The sequence below is a fragment of the Melanaphis sacchari genome, unplaced genomic scaffold (genome assembly GCF_002803265.2).
Source record: "Melanaphis sacchari strain LSU unplaced genomic scaffold, SCAv2.0 Contig54_pilon_pilon, whole genome shotgun sequence".
NCBI classification, from domain to species: Eukaryota; Metazoa; Arthropoda; class Insecta; order Hemiptera; family Aphididae; genus Melanaphis; species Melanaphis sacchari.
The window spans coordinates 1,552,818-1,574,192 of record NW_020271380.1 but is presented as its reverse complement, the minus strand read 5'-3'; the positions used below and the strand labels follow the sequence as shown (position 1 = coordinate 1,574,192).

Sequence of the window (21,375 nt, the reverse complement as noted above, 5' to 3'; positions counted from 1 at the left end):
CGCTCCTCTACTTAACTAAGTATATAGTATTAATATTAACCATGTGTAATTAATTTTTACGTCATTGCTAAATTTATATTTAACATTTATGAATGTTGGAAATCGAACAGAGTAGCACAGAAAAATACATATATAGTTCTAAAAAACGATAATACCTATATATAGATATATCATTAATTTACATTTTTAACCAACATTAAGACATTTATTATAGTTACGTACTCGTAAAAAAATAAGATACAAACACAAAATAATATGGAAAACAATTATTTGATAAAAAGTATTTAATTTAATCAATAGCTTTTTATAATGTCAATGATTTATTGTGTTTTATAATACTTTTAAGGACATATTGTAATTTATAAAAACACAAATTAATAGATAATATTTTAATACACTGTTTTACGTTACGATGTTGCAATACAAAATATACATAATATTTCTATTTTATACATATTACACTTTTTAAATATAATATTATTTAATGATTATAAAAGAAAATTTCGTTAAAAATCAAAATAACAAAAATTCTCTCATTTTCTTTTTCTCTTTTTGTATGTATATATAAATATATTTATTTTTTTTACTTTTTTTCTCAAATAAATATTTTTCTAAAGACATTATTAAAATAAATTAACACTAAACTAAGTACAAAGTTAAAGCTGATTTTTACTATAGTAATTTTAATACAAATAAATTAAATCCGTAGTGCTATATATCTTATTATCTAGTTTCAAAATATTAAAAATGTATTGGTATTTCGTCTGCTTAAAAATAATGATTTATATTTTCTAGTAAAAATAAATCAAACAAATCATACAATAAAATATTAAAATTCACTACAGAATCATAAATTAGAATAAATAGATATACATAAATATACCAATGTTGTCAATGAAATTAAATCATGTGTGAATATATAAAATCGTGAAGAAATATTAAAATTAAAAATATAAATCATAAGATCTTCATCAATTATTAAATTTAATTGTTTAGAGAAATATGCGTCTTGCTGATTTTGAACTCTGAATATCATTCTACCGACGTATTTTCGATCTGTTGACGTTGTTGTCTAAAACATAATAGTTTTTAATCATATTAAAGGTATTTCAATAAAATCATTCACTGTGAACACTGACTTCCATCTTTGGAACAACCGATCTAAGTCATGTCTATGATAATACGTTATGAATCCTTTGGGCTGGACTCCTTCGAACACGGCTACCACGCTAGGTTTTAAATTATAGAAAAACAGAGCTTGACCTCTTTTTGAAAAGTCTTGTGTTAACATCTCGATGACCTTGAATAAAAATGTACAAAAATTAATATCTTTTTTTTAATTTTTTTTAAATTACGTTAATGTTTGTCAGACCTTTGCTGCGGTAAAGTCCGCACCATATATGTGTGAACAGTCGATAACAACGGGAAGTTCTCGTTTCAAACTTTGTTTCATCACCAAATTTCTCACATAATCGACTGACGGGAAAACTAAACATCTATCTGGTGTGACCATCAAATAGTTAATGCCATCCCGCGTCTGTAATCATTAATTATTTTTTTTATGACTAGTAAAAATGCGTTTACATTTTACTTTTACATACTTTATGCACTTCAATCAACAGTTTTGGTCTTGCCGCGTGATATAAAATCGAAACCAAATTCAATCCAATACCTATTAAAACTCCTATTTCTAGAGGTAAAACTAAACAAGCGAAAAATGTCGCCAAACCTGGTATAAGATCACTTTCTAAAAAAAAGAAATATAAACATAAAAATAAAATATAAATAATTCTCACCACATTTTATTTAATAATGTAATAACTAATTATTATTAATTTAAAATAATCTATTGACATTCTATGTTTATAAAAAATATCCAATCATGTAACAATTAATAACGTTAATAAATAGGTAGGTACTCATTTAAGATATATTACATATTTCGTGTAAAATAATTTTTAAGGATTATTATCCTTTTGCTTATTAGTAAAAATATTCTTATATAATATAAATTTTGATAATTTAAAAACTAATGATTTGAAGATTAATTCAAATAAATAAAAAATTTCAAAAAAAAAAAAAATCACTTGAATAACGATTTTTAATATTAAGATATTCGTTTTCATTAAAAAATAATTTTTGTTGTCACTAGATACTAAATACTAAATTGCCACTAAATGGTTCAATAAAAAAATCTTAATATTTGAAAATATATCTGAAGTATATCTACTTAAAAACTCTAAAATTAATAATTTGAATAAATTAATTATTTACGGAAAAAATGGGAGTGAGTATGTTTGATATTATCAATTTTTGTACACACGAGTATAAGCTTGATGAATTTCACCATAATTCTCATAAATATTCCTAAGTGTGAAAATCATGTACTTACTTTTCGATCTATAAATGGGCCTGACCACGCGCACTTCAACCATGAATATAACCGCAGCAATAATAATCGCTGCGAGAGCCGCTTTTGGTATGTAATATAAATAGGGCGTACAAAAGAGCAAGGCGAATATAACCAAAATACCTAAAACAATATTAAGAATTTTGCGGTTTAAATAAAAATGAACATTCAAAAACAACGATGAAGCTGTGCGATTCTAAATGTGTGATTAAATTTCATAAGCACTATATTCTAACCGGCGTATAAACCCTCCATCGGAGTTCGAACTCCACTAGCTGCATTCACGGCGCTCCTGGAGAAAGATCCTGTTCCAGGATATGCGTGGAAAAATGAATTACCGATGTTACACAGACCGGTCGCCAACAATTCTTGAGTGGCATCGACGGGCTTACCGTCAGCTGAGAAATAACGTAAGTAAGTAATCATTATCACAAACAATAATACGAAACTCAGAAATTAATAAATTCGGAGCCATATACAAAATTTGTAGGTTCTACCCCACTCATTGTTATATAGTATAACGAGTATAAACTATAAACTTAAACATAAACATATTATAATTCAAAAATGTAAGTATAATTTATTGTAATTTGAATCAGTAAGTATCATTTTATCGCGATTCTTGTACACTGCAATAGATGCAAGTAATGATATCTCGAGAAGTATTGTTTTATTTTATACTTGATTTATTATTTTAACCAATTAAAATGTTACGAGTAATATTCATTTATAATATTTTCGTATTAATGACAATTGATAGATACATACAATTTAAAAGCACATAACAATAATCAACAAGTAAATTTAATACAATAAATTGACTAGGTTTGTAGGCATTATACTTATAACAAAGTTAGTTAACTATAAATATTTTTTGAAAAAATGAGGTCAAGAGATGTCTTTACGTATCACGTCTGTATATTGTTATGAAACTAAAAAATGCAGTACCTCAGTCACTCTTGTACACAGTTCTGTGTACAATTCATCTTAAATTATTATATTACGTTAGATTCAACTGACCGAACGTTTTACATATGGAAATGGTTTCAATCAATGCAATTATTGGTAACACTATAACTCCGGAGCCGATGTTCGAGACCATTTCAAAGAATCCTATTGTAGTTCCATTTTCTTTCGTGATACTAAACTCCGGCGGACCGAACTCTGGCAAGCCCGACGGTATTTTACCTGGAACACATTATAATTTTAAGGATCAGCTGTTGTCATGGATACCCACTACCCACTATAACCACGCACTAGTTAGTGATTTTCTACCTTAGTGGTAATCGTGATGGTCTGCAGTAGTGTTCGTTTCTACTTACCGACCACTTTGAATGGTATCGGCGGTATTTCGTTAGAAGTCACGTCGTGTCCCGATGCAGTTACATATACATAACTCACATAACCGCTAACGATAACTACTATCGAATTTCTGAATGTACCAATCAACCACATAGATCGGTTCATGATTTTGTGAAACGTAGTTTGCTCTTTCACGTCCTTAGGTCCGATTTGACACAGAGTCATCCTCTTAAATTTTTAAAACAGAGAACATAAACAATATAGCCGACCAGTGTACATTGTAAAATTAACATAGCCAATTAAATCCAATAACTTATTTTTATTTTTTTATATATATATATATATATCTACTTACTCTCAATAGAAGAATAATAATTATACAAATTATCCCTAACCACGTGTCGCCCAGTTGATAATGACTAATATCTTTGGATATTGATATTATCATATCCACTAATGTTGTTCCCGCAGCTTTTACGCCTATCAAATCTTTGATTTGTGACGCGACGATGAGTATGGCAACAGCTGATGTAAACCCTGAATTAACCGGTCCAGAAATAAAATCGATCAAAAAGCCTACGACAATATCGGGAAGTACAGTAATCAAACGTCATGTTTCAATTAATGTGCATTCAACGTTTACCTAGTCCCACTATGCCCATTATCAGCTGGATGACACCTGTTAAAAAACACAGCAGTGTGCCGTACACGGGTCCAAGTCCGTGTAGCGTGTTGTATGTCATTAGAGATATGATGGCCGTTGGTCCCATAGGTACTTCTTTACAAGTGCCGAGGAAGACGTACATCAAGCTGCCGACGAACGAACCATAAAGACCTTGCTAAAAACGATGAAATGCAGTAATTATAAAACAGGAACAATATCCGGACAACATTAAACAAAAAATTCGGATGTTTACTTGTGGCGGTAGACCAGCTAGAGCAGAATAAGCCATCGACTGCGGTATGAGCGTCAGACCAACCGTAATGCCCGCCAGAAGATCTCCGATACAGTCTTCTGTGGAATACGTTGGCCACCATTGTAAAATCGGCAGTCTTTTGGTAATTGTTTTGTACGTAAATACTGACTTTGAATTACTGTTTAGACATGACGAGAATTCGTGAAATTTTTCCTTAACGTTTTTCTTAGGTCTTTCACCGACTTCGTCTACAACTGCGAAACTTATTTAACATCAATTTCTTCTAACTAAACTTGTTGCCTCATATTAATTAGTAATCGTTTTTAATTCAACATTGTTATTAATTAATATTAGCATATAAATCAATTCAAAAGCCGTTTCTTTATAAGCTTTTATCACAAATCTTAAAACTCATAAATAATAATATGTATATTAATATTATATTTTTGAGTAAAATATATTAGTTGTTGTTGTTTTTTTTATGTAAATTTTATCATGGTTCGTATTTACTTACGTATAAAATCGTTGCTACCTATAGTGTATTGAGATCTTACATTATCGTTCACCTCCATTTTTTCACATTGATTTTGTTGTCGATCGTTATCATCATTAGTAATGGTCATTTAGATCAATCTAAAAATTAATCATTTAATTAATAAATAGTCATTCATATTTTTTTTGTCTTTCGTGTATTTCGTATTTAGTTTTTTTTTTTTTTTAATAAGTTAAGGGTAGCTGGTTCATTACATTATAATTTACTATTTGTAGGTGACATCATAGTATTAAATAAAATTATTATTTATATAGTTAATATTTATTTTTACAATTACTGTGACAATTTTGCAGGGAACACTTTTAGTTACGACCCATTCTGATAAGGAAACATTTTGACATGGCCAAAAAATTGATCGTTCATTGAATTTCTAATTCTATCACGACACATTCTAAACGTTTTAATAATGATAAGCTTAGTACCTACTTAATAGTCTCTCACCATAATATTATATTATTCTTACTGTCATTTATCACAGAAGTATTGGTTTTTTTTTTAACGTATTTTATATTCTAAGCATAATATCATCTACCCTTAATCAATTTTTAGTTAATTTAAGAGAAATACATTTACATAATATTATATAAAATAACCATACATTTGGTTACTTAATTTTATGACTTATGTTAGTTTACTATTGTTTACTACTGGCGCCACAGATCAATGTCTGAGCATTACCGTTGTACAAAGTCTATTAAAATTAGACAACTCACATTATTATATCAACAACTGTACACACATTAATGATTAATAAATAATTGTATAAAAATATGGAGCGTGTGTGTGATAAATAGTGTCCACATAGTAAATAATTAATAAATCAACTGTACAGTATAGGCACCCGAAGTTTTTTCTTTTTTATTGACGAGTAAATAAATGAATTGATGAGAGACGACTTATTATAAATATAAGATATTATTATTTCCAATTGATTGAAGATTTATTATTACTATTGTATGACTGCGTTTTATATTTCCGAACACCATAACAGTGATGGTATTGATATTTTTGGTGTAATATATGACAAAGCAAATGAAAATAAAAAATCGTTAAAAAACTAAGGATCCGTTCTGCACTTATTCCAAAAATCATAAGAATTTAATACAAGATTCCTCAAAATTTAGTATTATATAGCTATTCAAAATGTTAAAAATATATAAGTACAATTTTTTTATAAGTACCTATAAAAAGTTCAAATTTTTATAAAATTACGAAAATTTAAAAGTAATTTTGTAGTTTAAAATGTATAATATATTTAATTTTGATAGTTAAGATTTGAAAATTTAATGCAAGGTTCCCTATAAGAAATATTTATTGAAACCAAAAAATTCAAGAAATATTTAAACAAATTTTTTTTATAGATATTTGAAGTTTGGAAATATGAATAAAATTAGATATTTAAACAAAAAAAAGAATGATTTTGGTAATTCTATTCTATAATAATATACAGAATATAATTAATTAAATATAATATTTTCAGAAAATATTGCCTTAACCTATTGTCTTATTAATAGTAAAATTAACTAAATTAAAAGCGATATAAATTTATAATAAAATAAGATTATACTGTACGCCGAGAAACCGCCTTCGCTCAAAATCGTTTTTCATTTATTATATCATATATGCAATGATTTGACATTAATTTGAATATACATATACACATTACAATAACTTACTTAAGAACAAAAAATAAATAATATCTACAGTACGCGTTGGTACAACAAATCGTTTATCTAATTTCCGCCTTTTTTGTTAGTTATTTGATTTTTTACGTGATTATGTAATTAATCAATTAATTTTTATGTTTTTTATTTTATTTTTAGATATTTTAATTATTCTGTTTTTATCGGTTTCAAGATTGAAAAATTAATATTATTATTAATTTCAATCTTGATTTGTTTTTATCTTGAATAATTTTAGCCCACAGAATCTTTCAATGCCATTTACAATCGTTTTATTTTCTTGAGTCCTGAATATATATATTTTTTTTGTATAAATTACACATGTCATATCTGCGTTTATAAAAATGTAAAAGTAAAGTATAAATACAATCGAGTACAATTAGTAAATTTCCTATTTACTTAAAAATCGATTTCATATTTTAACGACTTATAAATTAGTTAATTGATATGATAAGATATATTATAATACATAGTATTAAATTAATTATTTAATAATTACTAATCATATAGGATGATGTCTTTTCTTCTGATACATTAGAAATCCAAAACTTACTGTGTATTATTTAAAAAAAAAAAAAAGAATAACTCACAAAATTAATTATTACTTATTAGTCAATAATCAGTTTAAAACGACCTAAGTAATTTACATTTTAAATTATATAACTTTTATGTTCTAAAGATGATAGTTAATAGTTTATATTATGGTAGGTATCTGATTGTAAAATATTGGATACATGATGATTTAAAAATTATACTAATCAATATTCATTTATTAACATTTTATAATTTGTTAAAATTGTCTGGATATAATAAAAACTATAAATAATCTAAAATATAATATCTATTTTAAAAGTAATGTAAAACTATTACTAAAGTTTCTTATTCAAATTTTGACTTAGATTAATAATTCACAGTAAAAAATCTTAATTCTTTATTTAAAATAAATTTCATATTACCACACAGGACCAAAAATAGTATAAAAATCTTATTATTTAAAAATATGGTCTTAGGTATAGTAAAAATTCCAAATATTAAATTTTTTTATTGCCATTTAAGAGATAACAAGGAGTGAAGTGATCATTCTTGGTGAATCATCGTGTTATTGTAATGTTTTCTAGAATTTTATATTTATACATATATAACTGTAGAAACCTTAAAATAATATAAGACAATATATATTTTTGTATTAAATAATAATAACTTATTATCAAAAAAACCAATTTTCATTTAAAAATTTTTAGTTAAGTAACTGACATTATCTATCAATTTTAATTATACGATTACTTATACAGAATTAATAACTATTTAAAATGTATTGGTATAGTTACATTTACTGATTTTTCAAGTACATATAAACACAAAATAGATTATTATATTTTTTTATATATTTTGTGATACAAACAATTAAAAAGTATTCAACATTACAAATTATAAATATAACAGGTAGGTTAAATAAAAAAAATAGATATCTAGCGTTAACAATAATAATTGTTTTAATATTGATGGAAAATACCTAAATATATTAATTATCCAATATACTTTTTTATCATAACAATTAAATAATAAAGGACGATTCACTATGAATGTTCTCCTTTTTCCTTTAATAATGAATTTTTAAGTAGGTATACTATTTACTTCATGGCAACATTTTAAATTATTTCTATTTTTATACCATTTAAGAAGTATCCCGTGGTGATACAGACTCCTTTATTAAATAAAAATCAGCGTGTTCTATAAAATGATAAGTTGATTTTTTTTTTTGAAATGTTGATAATTCTAATTCAAAATTCGGATAAGTAGTTATGAGTAATTAAAATGTGTATACTATAAGGATAATAGTCCTTAAAATTTAAAAATGGTTTGATAAAAAAAAAAAAATAAATAAATAAAAATTAGAAGAATAATCTGTCAAAGTCGATAATCAAAGAGAAAAGAGTCTTCAGACGAAAAAAAATTTTAAAAAAGAATACAATATTGTAAAATAAATATATTTTTCACTACACTTAGAATTTAAATTAAATGACTGTAGTCTATAAGTCATTCTTTAATTGGTTTCTTAAATTCAATTCTCAAGTATACTCATTACTTAATACTTCATAAAATCAGAATTTAAATAAATCCATTATTAAATTAAGAAATTGGCATAAGTATGCTTGATGAATTGTCTTATATGTCATAATATGTATAAGTATTCGTTAAAGGTTTTCATTTAAAAAATACGTAGCTATACCTAGATAAATGTATTAAATTGTTCGTGGTTAATTTAATATATTATACATCGAATAATTCAGTAATAATTAATAAGTTAACCATCGTAATCGTGAATATTTTTCGATGCAATCAATTTTATACGATTTTTCACTAAAACATTTTCTAGTCGATATAAAATAAACGACTTAAATCGTTCATTATCTGTTATACAATACTTTATCATGTATATCACGTATGAGGTTTTTTCTTTTTCATAAAATCGAGTAGTACTTACTTACTCGAGAAACTCCCAGTCCAAAATCTATTTATTATACAGAATATATTGAGTTGGTAATGACTAATGAGGTATTGTTTTTGTATTTGTACGATCGTTACGTACAGTTCACAAAGATTGCCAATGCCTATTTTAATATTACACTAATCAAATCGATATTGTAAACAAAAACTGAGCACGGAAAAATAAAACTTATAATTCACTAAAAAAAAAAAAAATTTAATTATAATATTTTATTAGCTGTAGTTATGACAGAGACGTACTATAGATCGCGATGTTTATTAATTATTACAGAATAACATATGTCTCGGGTTAGATAGTATAAAAGCTGTATGTATAGACTTGAATGATTTTTTATAATATATTATATTATATTGTACGCGTATGGTCTGATACTGCCAAGTCTTCGACGTTACACTAAATTATACGTTACGGCCGGATATCGTACATTACGACTATTATTTATTATTATTATTATTATTACACTGTTGTGTTTACGTGCGTGTAAGGGTAATGCTTATTAATTTTTAATTCGTGTGGTTGCATCGTTTAAACATCTATATGGTTATCTGCGTATATACATTCCACACTCATTAGCATTAATAGTGTTATCATTTAACGATTGTCCGCAAACTATCACGCTGACGGTGGACGGTTTAATAACATTATTCCATTGTCACATTATGTGTATATATAGCTTATAATTATAATTAATATAAATAAAACCAATGGTTAAAAAAGAAAAAAGAAAAATACTGTATACAAAACACGCACTAATCAAACGTATACGTGCGTTATGCAAACTCGTTTTACTATCCCCAGGGGCCTGAAAAATAATATGTAACCGTGTAAGTTCTTGGAATAGTATACACTGAGAACACGAATACTTAATATTTATATGAATTCGAGGAGTGTTGGCTATCTAACTTTTGAACGTCATAAACGGTTACTTTTGTTTAAATATAAAAAAAATATTAATAATTCATGTTTTGGTGACTTCGTATTTATAAATGATCACATGACCGTCAATTATTACTTGTTACCACTTTTATATACTTCAATAACATTGTGTGCAATGACCATGGCTATAAAGTCGTAATTGAAATACTTGTTAATTGTATGTTATTGAAAAACAGTCCACGGTCGACTCACTCGACTCTTTCCGACCAAAAAATAATGTGTTCTTATTTGTGTTTTATTAAAAGTGATAAGACATAGTATAGGTTATATAATATTGTAAATATTCTTAAAATCATTTTAATTCACATTCTACACACATTTTTCTTAAAATTCATAAATATTTGAAGAGATTTAACCCGTAAACTACATGGAGTGGCTCTTTCCTCTATTCACACTGTAAAATCTTACAGCAATAATAATATACAATTGGAAATAATAGGTACGAGTATACGTACCTACATATCTATATGTTATAACAATTATGGGAATTGTGGAAAGTTAATAAAATAATTTTGTTATAGGAAATGTGTATAATTTGTACGGTTACTGCGGAGTTCAAAGACCAAATATTTGCGTAAGTAAATACAACTGCAATTGAATATTGTTCAAACAATGAATATATATTAGATTAAACTCAAAAATAACTGACCTGATACAATAAAAATAAATATCGTTAAATTTCATTTCTCGTTATAATTACCATCTATTTTGCTACGACTGCTATATTTTATCATAATAAAGTGATTATGTCATAAATCATAACATGTTTTAAATCAACTCGCATAGCTAACAAGGACGAGGACATGGATGCTTTCGTTATCTGTAAATCATTTAGTATGAGGTACCTACACAAACATACGTGAAGAATGTACTTCCTATACATTGGTTTTAAATTCATATTTTCTTAAAACTGTGTTTTTCTGTAAACAAAGTTATTAATACAAGAAGTAATTATTATTATAAACTTTCTTAAAATTCTTATTATTGGGGAATAAGAAGTTACTGACTAAATGCTACCTCTAATGTCATTATTCATGAAATAATTACAATAAATGAATTTTAAACAATAAAGTCCTAAATATAAATTGATTTAATTGTTCATTAAATATAAATTAAATATAGTTTATAACTTAAATAATTTTATAACGTATAACAGATTTATTAATGATATCTATCATAATAATTTAATTTATACGATCAGATTAAACGTAATTTAATATTTATATGAATCATTTATTAATATATTATTATATTTTTAAGCTCGATTTTCATCATGTAGCATAATAATTAGATGATTATATTTACTTTAATTATATTTTCTCTTTTTAAGCACAGCCATAGCTTTTGAGATATTGTGTTTAATATTGCCTATATAACTATAAATTTCAATAACAATAAAAATGTATTTTTATAATCATCATTATTAAATATTATTTTCAATTATTATAACCCTCTGCACCGTTTGGAGTTTTTATTTTAATCATAAATATTTAACTAGAACACTACCCTAGAAACCATCAAACCGTGTTTCGTCTTGTTTGATTTGAGCCCGACGAACATAATAATTTTAGCATAGATTGTATTTCTCAACACATTTTTAATTATTGAACACAAATTTTTTAATACGAACGTAACCCGCGAGATATTTTTTAAATAACATTTGACTCGCTATCTTAAAAGGTTGAAATCTCTTGACTTAAATGATTTACTCAGAATAAAACCAAAATATCTAAAACATCAAAACGTTATTTTTTAGAAAACAAATCAATCTGTTTGCCAAGGTTAAATTAAAATTTATCTGTGAGAAAAAAAAAACTAAAAGTGTGACTAATAATGTTATAAAGAAACCGTTGTTGCTATAATTAAGATCAATAAAAATATAAATAAGCAAATGAAAATGAATTACAACAAATTGACATTATAATAATTACATATTATACATAATCTACTCGTCGCTTGACCATCGACTAATATAAATAATAAATAGCACTTCGTATATTTTTGTTCTTTTTTACTTTATGTTAGTATTAATCTAAGGGGTTGTTTACTCCCAGAATGTATACCAAGTGGACTGTAATACTAGCCACCGTAAGATTAATATATGTACGATGATTAATAAATAAACAACTTTATTTTAAAACAAAATCAAGTGGACTGTCCGCTTTGTGCGTTTCCTTATGAGTTATGACACAGTTTACCTTATCGATGCAGCTTACATAGTTATTTAAAATTATTAGTTTTAATAAAATCTATACAAAAATTACCACGATCACTCATGGACAGATTTCTTATTCAAATGTTATTTATTATTCGTAGACTTACCGTCATTATTTTATACCACGCTGAGTCCTACAATACCAGAGACAGTCATTGCGATAATCTTAAAAATTATTGATTTATCGATTATTTTATAACTTTTTCCAGATATCGTCGCTATTCAAGGGTGTGAGAAAATCGTATAAGTTGTAAGTGATACAACAATTATTGGGATAATAATATATAATATTTCTAGCTATTTACAAGTTAACCAAGCTAGTTTATACGTTGACATACTATATTCACAGAATGCGTATGCATATGTATTATACTATTGTAACACAAAGATACATAATGCGCATAGATGTACATAATTTGTATTATTATGTCAAACGTTCGTGCACAAATACTTTTTATTCGTGAATTTACGACCACGGTATTATAAAAAAAGTCGATTCCAAGCTTAGTTAAAAGATAATACAGTAGATATTTGCACTGGAATGATAACCTACACAATTATACGTTTTTACGAACAAATATATATCATTAATAAAGACCACAAACAATGAACAGTAAAAAACTAAAAAACACGTAATATTATTATTCTTTATATTTTCATGCATGATGTCATATCAGTAATGTTATATAATAGGAAAGAAATTTATGAAAATGAACAATAACTTCGTAATTTTCGGAACTTTGAATGTTAACGTTTCAATAAACTCAAATAGCTTCAACTTTTGTATCATATTATTCATATATGAAAAAAATCAATCAAATTAACGAAATATTTATATTAATCTTGTAAAGATAATTTTATCATGCATTTGTAACATTTACACTGTTTTACTGTAAGTATTAACTTAACTGTATCTTAATTGATATTGAATTATAGTAATTAACAATTTATTTAATATTTTATTTCTCGGAAATAAAAAAAAAAAAAACATTTAAAATGTCAATAAAAACGATTGACTAGTGTTTAATGTTTTAAAAATAATTTATAAGTATCTGTACACTGTTAGGCATAAAATAAACTCAAATAGCTTTAAATTTTGTATCATATTATTCATGTATGAAAAAAATCAATCAAATTAACGAAATATTTATATTAATCTTGTAAAGATAATTTTATCATGCACCTGCAACATTTACACTGTTTTACTATAAGTATTAACTGTATCTTAATTGATATTGAATTATAGTAATTGACAATTTATTTAATATTTTATTTCTTGGAAATAAAAAAAAAAACCATTTAAAATGTCAATAAAAACGATTGACTAGTGTTTAATGTTTTAAAAATAATTTATAAGTATCTGTACACTGTTAGGCATAGAATACGCGTTTGCAGTGTGAGCGTGATGAAAATTTGCTTATCAATTTCACTATAGTTTGACTTCATCTTTAACTATAAAATTACTGCACTAAAAATAAAAAAATAAAATTATAAAATAACCTTAAAAATCAGAGGCTGATAATATGTCTACACTACTCTTTCATAATAGTTATAATATACAATCTATCTTTGAATTTAAAATTAATCACATTCATTACAGTGACCAACTTAATAACAAAAAACCTATACGCACTGGAAATGTATCATCTACAAAAAACGATTTCTCCGTTTTTTTTTTATTATTATTATTTAAACAATACAAAAATATTTAATAGTTTTGAAATTTATTTATGCCAAAATATGATTGATTATATATGAATAACTGTATAAGTTATTCTTACCTTTTTTTTTAATGTTGACTAAAAATTAATGTTTTTTTATTTTCTTCACTATTCCACTATTGTGGATTTGGTTATAAAATAAAATTTAAATCATATTTAATTGATTTATTAAGCTAATAATATTGTTAGTATGAATTTGAAATAGATGTTATTAATGAAAACAAGTAATAATAAGTAATAAATAATAATATTGATTTTTAATCGTACCTGTTTTGTCAGCGTACGCCCGATAAGACGCGTACCTATGCGGTAGAATGTAAATAAAATATATTATGTTATTTGACCACTGCACAGTGCCGAAGATGGAACGGAGAAAAAAATGCAATTGTTTTAAACGTCCAGTCGTCCAGTGACAATACGAATAGACTACTACTTTAATTTGTGTTTGATTAAAAAAAAAACCGCATGAAATTAATCGTACATTAGCACAACAAGGTTTTTTTTTTTATTTCAAGTTTAATTACCAGAGCAGCATCTCGTATAATAGTTATTATAAGGCATCCCCACTTCAAACTAGTGTTCATTACATTTACTCCGTTCAATAATGATTAAAAATATTTTTCAAATAGATTAATAACTAATTACTCCAATTTTTGAATAAAAAATTATTTAAATTAATTTTTCAATAAGAACCTAAATATATACCTATTTATTTAAATACATTTTAAACACTTTTCAAATTATTTTAAATATTTGTTCATTTATAGCTTGCAGTGTATGAGAGTTTTTATCCTTCAAATATTTTTTCCTTATCATATATTTTTTTCAATTTTACAGAAACAGTTCACAGTAGATGTAGATCCCAATAACATTTTGAATATCATTATATATTATTAGTGTTTTTTTTAGTTTTTTGAATTTTGAATTATTAAATAAAAGTCACAAATTAAATATTGGAAACTTCTCCACGCATCGCAGACCTTGCTCATAGCCAGTCATTACAGCAAAATGGAAAATAATAAAATAAATTACATGGTATGAGGTAAAAATACGTTATTTGCTATTTAATATATATATATTATTTTAATTAAATTATGAAAGGGTTAACTATTAATCTGAGTATGTTATTACCACTATTGTTATCATTACAAACAAATCCTATTAGGTTCAAAACGCAGTTAATTTATTAAAATATTTAGATTATACTGGCAAACGCTATTCATGAATTCCCTTATTAAAGGTAACTTATTACAGTTAATTATTTATATAGCAATATTTTTTATAAAATTATAATTTTTATAATTTTGAATAATTGTACTACACATTATTTATATATATATTTATTTATTTAAAAATAAATACTATTATTATTTTTTGTAACATGTTAAGTTTCAATTTAATAAAATTCAACGTGCTGAATCTTTTGATGTAGTCAATTACGTATAATATGATATGGCTATGTTACATGTAAATCCGTTTTTAACCGTATCAGTTTTTTTTTAGATAAGCGGCGAGTTCCTGGTGAATTTTATGTGTTCTTGATAGTTTGTCCGAAAAAGTATAATATTCTCGATCGTTAGATAGGTTTCTAGAAATTAGAATCATAATCAATGTAAATTATTATAATTTGTAACATACATAATAATTGAGTAATAAGTTACAGTAGATAGTTATGACTCCTTATATATACCTACTTATTGCATAACGCAACTCTTAACTAGCAACTGGATACAACAATATAGGTAGGTACCCATCTATAGTTATAAGTTAAAAGTTATTTAAGTTTATTATTTTATTCAGAGTAGGTGACTTGTTTCAAATTAGTTAGATAGGTATGTATAACCTAGATCCAAGATAATTTTTCAGTGACAAGTCATAAACAAAATATAATTATAAATAATTATACAAAACGGGCATCACTATATTATTAAATAAAATGTAATTTTTAATTTTCCGTAACAAAATCATTATTACTAAAACCAATATAATTAATTACAATTTCAAGATATACAAATAAGCGTCAATTAGGTAGCTATAGAATATTATAAATTATGATTGTAATCGAATGCGTCATAAAACTCAAATTGAACTGCCTGTTAGTTTGTAGTGTTGTACAAATAAAATGATCTAATGGCTATACAAGTAGCAGATGATTGTTATAAAATCCATTTAGTCATTAAATAAATCGCCTAATTTAAATTGAGACAATGAAAGAATCAGACGCGTCAATGAACATACTTTTGAATTTTGCGACCCTTACCATTTTTTGGGTATAATTGCCTATTCAAACATGATAGACTTTTTAGAAATTAAATTTCAAAAAATAAAACATAAATGATTGGTTTTTTGGATAGTTAATCATCTTCACAAATAATAAGCATGACATTTTTATAAATTTGAGTTTGAATAATTCAGCGGGCATAAATTAGGTATATATATATACTAAAGTGCAGTGGTGTAGTTATGAGGAATATAGATCCCCAAATGATTTTTTATTTTTTAATGTTTAATACTTTAATGCATTGGTTCTCAAACTGGGGGAGGGGGCGTGTACACATTGCTAGGGAGCCGCAAGCAATTACTACGAAATACAATTTTTATTTTAAAACGTAGAGAAAAATTAATTGACCGGTTTCTTTTATCTGTTATCGGGTATCAATAACAAATAACCGATAAATTATCATCAACAAAAAAATATTCATTCTGAATATTGTATAGTTTATTTGTAAAATCATAGATAATAAAGATAGATTTTTTATTATCTATGTGTAAAATATACGAAAGAAAATGATCGATTTTTTCAATTTATAGTAGGGGGTGCGAGATTTTTGAAAATCTACAAAAGGGGACGTAGAATAGAAGAGGTTGAGAACCACTGTTTTAATGCATTAATTTATAGTAGATATAAGATTATTTGATTACAAAATTACTCATATTATGTTATTATCGCGGATATAATATGCAATTTTGGGCTATAAGGGTATGGTGTGGCATAGTGTTTTGGGCAGTGTTTAATAACCTTAGTTGCCAAAGCGCATTATTAAAAAAAAAAAATCGATAATTAATACAGTATAGATTAATAATAGACTTGTTAGGGGATGTGGGTTATTTATCCAATAAATTATTTACCTATCCTCCCCCCACCAGGAAAAAATCATAATTACGCCACTGCTAGGGTGATCTTCGTCTAGTCTATAAGATATCTTTAATATTTTTATCAAATATTTATATTTTAGATACATTCAAAGAAATTAATACGGCATCAAGAAATGAGTCTATCATGGTAGATGAAGAGTTTGACAAGCCTGGTCCATCAACAAAGTGCTTTAAACAACTAAAAATAACAGTCTATTGATAAAAGTTTATCTGAAATCACAATTAAAAAAAAAAAAAAAAAAAGTGTAATCATATTCTGTGATTTCTTTCATTAAAGGAAATTTTTTGATTCACTATGTACTAATAATAGACAATAATAGACAAAAAAGAAAAGCGAAAGCAGCTCATTAAGATTTATACGGAAAAAGATAAAACAAGATAGTCGATATGTTTTGAACCCAAAAAAGTGGACCGTGATTTTAAATAAGAGCCTCAAAGATTTAATTTGTTTAAGTTCATAGCAATTTTTTTAAACGTTTCAAAATAAATACCGACCTAAAGATAAAAAAAAATTGAATTAATGTCCAGTGAATAAATATGTATAATATAGTAATAGGTATACGGTAAGTACCTATATAATAAAATATCTACTATAGGTTATTGTACTGTAGGATATACTGTAGATGTACCTACGATTTTACATTTCTATCTATACGATCCTGTCGCAAATATACCTCATTTTTTTTCTTCAAAGATAACCAATATTTACATATTATATTCCTTTATAGACTTAAGTTACCAAAGGCCAAAAAGCCAAAGGACCAAGTACCTAATCATTATGTTACTACAGAGTGAGAATTTATAAAATTTATACGTTGTTTGTACTAAATACTATGTACTAAGTATATTAAACTTAGGTATTGTAAACATTTAACAGTAAACACATTTAAAAATTAAATATCCATTTTATAAAATATCCTTGTCAATAATTGCTATTTTTTTTTTCTTATCAGAATTTCCTACAATTCAACATTAATTAATTAGCAAGTATATAAATAATGAAAGTCGTAGGAATAGAAAATAAGTGTAGGTTCTACACTTCTATCCATCACACAGGTTTCAATTGAAACAAGTCTTCATAATATTATAATATTTCAGAAACATTAAATGATGACACAAATATCCTATTTAATTATACTTATTTTTACTGTATGACTAATAAATAATAATACATTTTCATCACTTCTTTTGAATTGAATTAATTGATTTAAACATCAACAAATTGTTTAGTGTTTACTATTTTAATTAATTAGCGCAGAACAGCTAATTTATTAAGATTTATGGCACAAGTTTGTACATTAAGACTGCATTTTCTATTATAATTTAAATTACAAGCGTATGCATTGCCCGAGTCATATAGTTAATTTTTTGTAGGAGCATACATTCCAACCAATTGTTTTATAATATCAACATTCTACAGCAGTTGGATAGCTATAAATGAAATTAATGACATCATATTTTAATTGAATAACATGCAAACATCCAAAATAAAAATTATGGGCATGTGAGCTTTTTCTACTATTATAATATTGTGTTATTAACTATTTAATGTAGAAGTGTAGTTATACATAACTCTAAAATAGCATTCAAATTTATTGGGTTTCTAATAGTTATATTATTACATAGTATGATATTACAATACTCATTTTTTTGTAAAAAAAAAAATAAAAACATTTTTAAGTATATGATAATATATAAATATAATAGGTATCATATTGTATAAATATTTACATCCTATATATCAAAATTGCATTTGAAAATAAACTTTCAACAATTAAAATAGTTTGAACCTTGACACTATTATGAAACATAAGAAAAATATTGATTGTGGCAAAATAATCAAAGATTTTATGATATATTTTTGATATCTGTTTATTGTTTATAAAAACAGATTAAAAATGCATTCATGTTTCAAAAATAAAATTCCACTTAAATTTATTAAATAATATAACTGTAACAAACCATCTAAAATTAATAATAAAAAATAAAAAAACATTTTAAAATAAATATTATTAATTTTATTCAGTTTTATTGGATAAATTTTTTTTTAATTGTCTGTATGCTAACACAGCCGAATCTCTTTCTTTTTCTATTATCCTCCGATCAGATAAAGACAATGCTTTGCGTTTGCCAGTAAACGCTTTACGTTGAATAGCACTTTTACTAGGTTTTTTCAAAATAACATCACTTATTTTCTTTGCTTTAAAAGAATTGCCAGTATCTGCTAACATGGACTTCAAAAACAAGTCATCTTTTCGACCAGGCTAGAAACAAATATTAATAATAATCAGTAAGGAAGTCATATGATAAAACATGAATAACAAAATTATGATTTTATACTTACTCTATTTTCAAAATCATTAATAACTGCTTTTCTAGGTTTTACAGTCAAAGTTGGAGGACAATGTACAGTTTCTCCAAATTCAATATTGTCTTTTACATATTCAGTTGCATGTTCTACTTTATTTTGTGTTTCTTCATCAAGTTTTTGTTTTTTTTTCTCTTTTTTTTTCTCTCTTTTTAGTTTAGTTTTTAATTGTCTTTTTCGTTTAGCTTGTACTAATTTTTCTTTTGCAGTCAAAACAGCTTTAGCTTCGGTAACAACAACTCCGCTTTCCCGAATAATATGTGTTTGTTCAGGTTTTTCTTCTAGTTCAAATGCACATTTTTGATTATTTTTTGTTAATCTATTTCCTATATCAATGTATGGTTGACTATTATTTTTAAAACTACGTTTAGCTAATTTTTTTAGTTGCATAAATTCACGTAAACTCCGAGGCACATCTTGACGTTTAGGATCTTTGGGAGGCTCATTAGTTTTTCCTTTTAATCTGTATTTAATAAAAAATAATTAGTTTATACCAAATTATAATAATTATAAAAATCCATAAATACTATTTAATCAAAAATAAAGCTCAAGCAGAAGTGAAATAACTTTAAATTTAGTCCCTAACTCTTACATTCTGGTCAGATTTATACACATCACTGTGTAAGTTTAAGTATACTTGGTGATTAATTTTATAACCATAAATTATTCTCTAAATAAGTATTTAAGTTCTCATTGAGTATTTTAAAAGTAATTGAAAAAATTATTTTTGAAATCAATAATTAAAATTACTACTTGTGCTATAATATAACATGATACATATTAAGAAAATGACATCGAATGATTCAACGCTAATTGCTCAATTTTTGTAAGATCTATTAAGTAGTAAGCAGTGTATTTTGTATTTAAAATTAATGTGACAACTAATTGATAAATAATTTTGTAACGCATAGGTGATATTCATAAAATATGTTCAAAGTGCATGGCACCTCCAAAGAGACTTCATAATTTCAAGAGAGGGCCTCCAAGACTTCAACAATATTATATGAATACACATAAAATTTAACTTGCACTTAGGCCTGCAAATCTCAAGTTATGGTACTAATAGTACCTACTATTGTAAAGGTCAGTAAATACAAAATTTGTTAATTTAACATTTAATATTACTGTGAATAGATTCATTTAACATTTTTAAATAAGTTGCTGGAATATATTCAGAATTTTCACAATTAGGCGTTTACAATTTTTTTCATAGAGAATTTAAAGAAACAGGTATTTATATTATTATAGTTTTTGATTAAAAAGAAATTCGAATTAAATTGCTATGTACGACTTACTCTTCATTACGTTTTGAGATTTGTTCAAATACGTCTTTTACTCTTTTTTGTTTTTTACTTTTAAACTTGCGTGCCATTATACATTAGTATAAACAACAATTTAATTAAAATAAATAGTAAAACGAAAAATTAGAAAAATCAAAACAAAAGCACGTTGGTGCCGTGTGAGTTAACAATATATTATCACTTATCAGTGGAAAACAATAATAAAAAAAATACTCTGTGATAAAAGTCGTAGAATGGTTACGTATCATCTAGATCCCGCGACAAGTAGACCCCCGTACGTCAACTAGATGCCTTTAAACGTTTAG

At 25.5% G+C, this 21,375-nt stretch overlaps 2 protein-coding genes across 4 annotated transcripts; both read right to left on the bottom strand.

Annotated features, from left to right (window-relative positions):
- Positions 1-919: 919 nt before the first annotated feature.
- On the bottom strand, positions 920-14,697 carry LOC112599659 (sodium-independent sulfate anion transporter-like). Of its 3 annotated transcripts, none has more exons than XM_025346657.1 (13): positions 14,513-14,697; positions 5,144-5,262; positions 4,630-4,877; positions 4,356-4,551; positions 4,068-4,288; positions 3,733-3,940; positions 3,431-3,598; positions 2,647-2,808; positions 2,393-2,533; positions 1,602-1,747; positions 1,373-1,537; positions 1,140-1,300; positions 920-1,072 (listed from the first exon to the last, which is right to left on the bottom strand). In XM_025346657.1, the coding sequence occupies exons 2-13, from the start codon at positions 5,250-5,252 to the stop codon at positions 1,033-1,035; spliced, it is 1,965 nt and encodes a 654-aa protein (XP_025202442.1). In that variant the 5' UTR covers positions 5,253-5,262; positions 14,513-14,697; the 3' UTR covers positions 920-1,032. The 3 variants fall into 3 exon arrangements, with proteins under 3 accessions (XP_025202442.1, XP_025202440.1, XP_025202441.1); XM_025346655.1 differs by having other exon boundaries at positions 4,630-4,883; positions 14,513-14,696; XM_025346656.1 differs by lacking the exon at positions 14,513-14,697 and adding an exon at positions 9,350-9,535 and having other exon boundaries at positions 4,630-4,883.
- Positions 14,698-19,387: 4,690 nt separating this feature from the next.
- LOC112599681 (coiled-coil domain-containing protein 137) lies at positions 19,388-21,244 on the bottom strand. The gene is made up of 3 exons (XM_025346696.1): positions 21,065-21,244; positions 19,746-20,232; positions 19,388-19,665 (listed from the first exon to the last, which is right to left on the bottom strand). The coding sequence occupies exons 1-3, from the start codon at positions 21,139-21,141 to the stop codon at positions 19,420-19,422; spliced, it is 810 nt and encodes a 269-aa protein (XP_025202481.1). The 5' UTR covers positions 21,142-21,244; the 3' UTR covers positions 19,388-19,419.
- Positions 21,245-21,375: the final 131 nt, after the last annotated feature.

What these genes read in the sequence shown, in the direction of transcription:
- LOC112599659 (XM_025346655.1), bottom strand. Translation starts at nt 5,252, where the DNA reads ATGACCATTACTAATGATGATAACGATCGACAACAAAATCAATGTGAA. An exon ending in GATACCATTCAAAGTGGTCG is followed by an intron (nt 3,599 to 3,732) that starts GTAAGTAGAAAC and finishes AATGTGTTCCAG; the next exon opens with GTAAAATACCGTCGGGCTTG. An exon ending in CGGTTGTTCCAAAGATGGAA is followed by an intron (nt 1,073 to 1,139) that starts GTCAGTGTTCAC and finishes ATTATGTTTTAG; the next exon opens with ACAACAACGTCAACAGATCG.
- LOC112599681 (XM_025346696.1), bottom strand. Translation starts at nt 21,141, where the DNA reads ATGGCACGCAAGTTTAAAAGTAAAAAACAAAAAAGAGTAAAAGACGTA. An exon ending in ATCTCAAAACGTAATGAAGA is followed by an intron (nt 20,233 to 21,064) that starts GTAAGTCGTACA and finishes TATTAAATACAG; the next exon opens with ATTAAAAGGAAAAACTAATG. An exon ending in TTAATGATTTTGAAAATAGA is followed by an intron (nt 19,666 to 19,745) that starts GTAAGTATAAAA and finishes ATTTGTTTCTAG; the next exon opens with CCTGGTCGAAAAGATGACTT.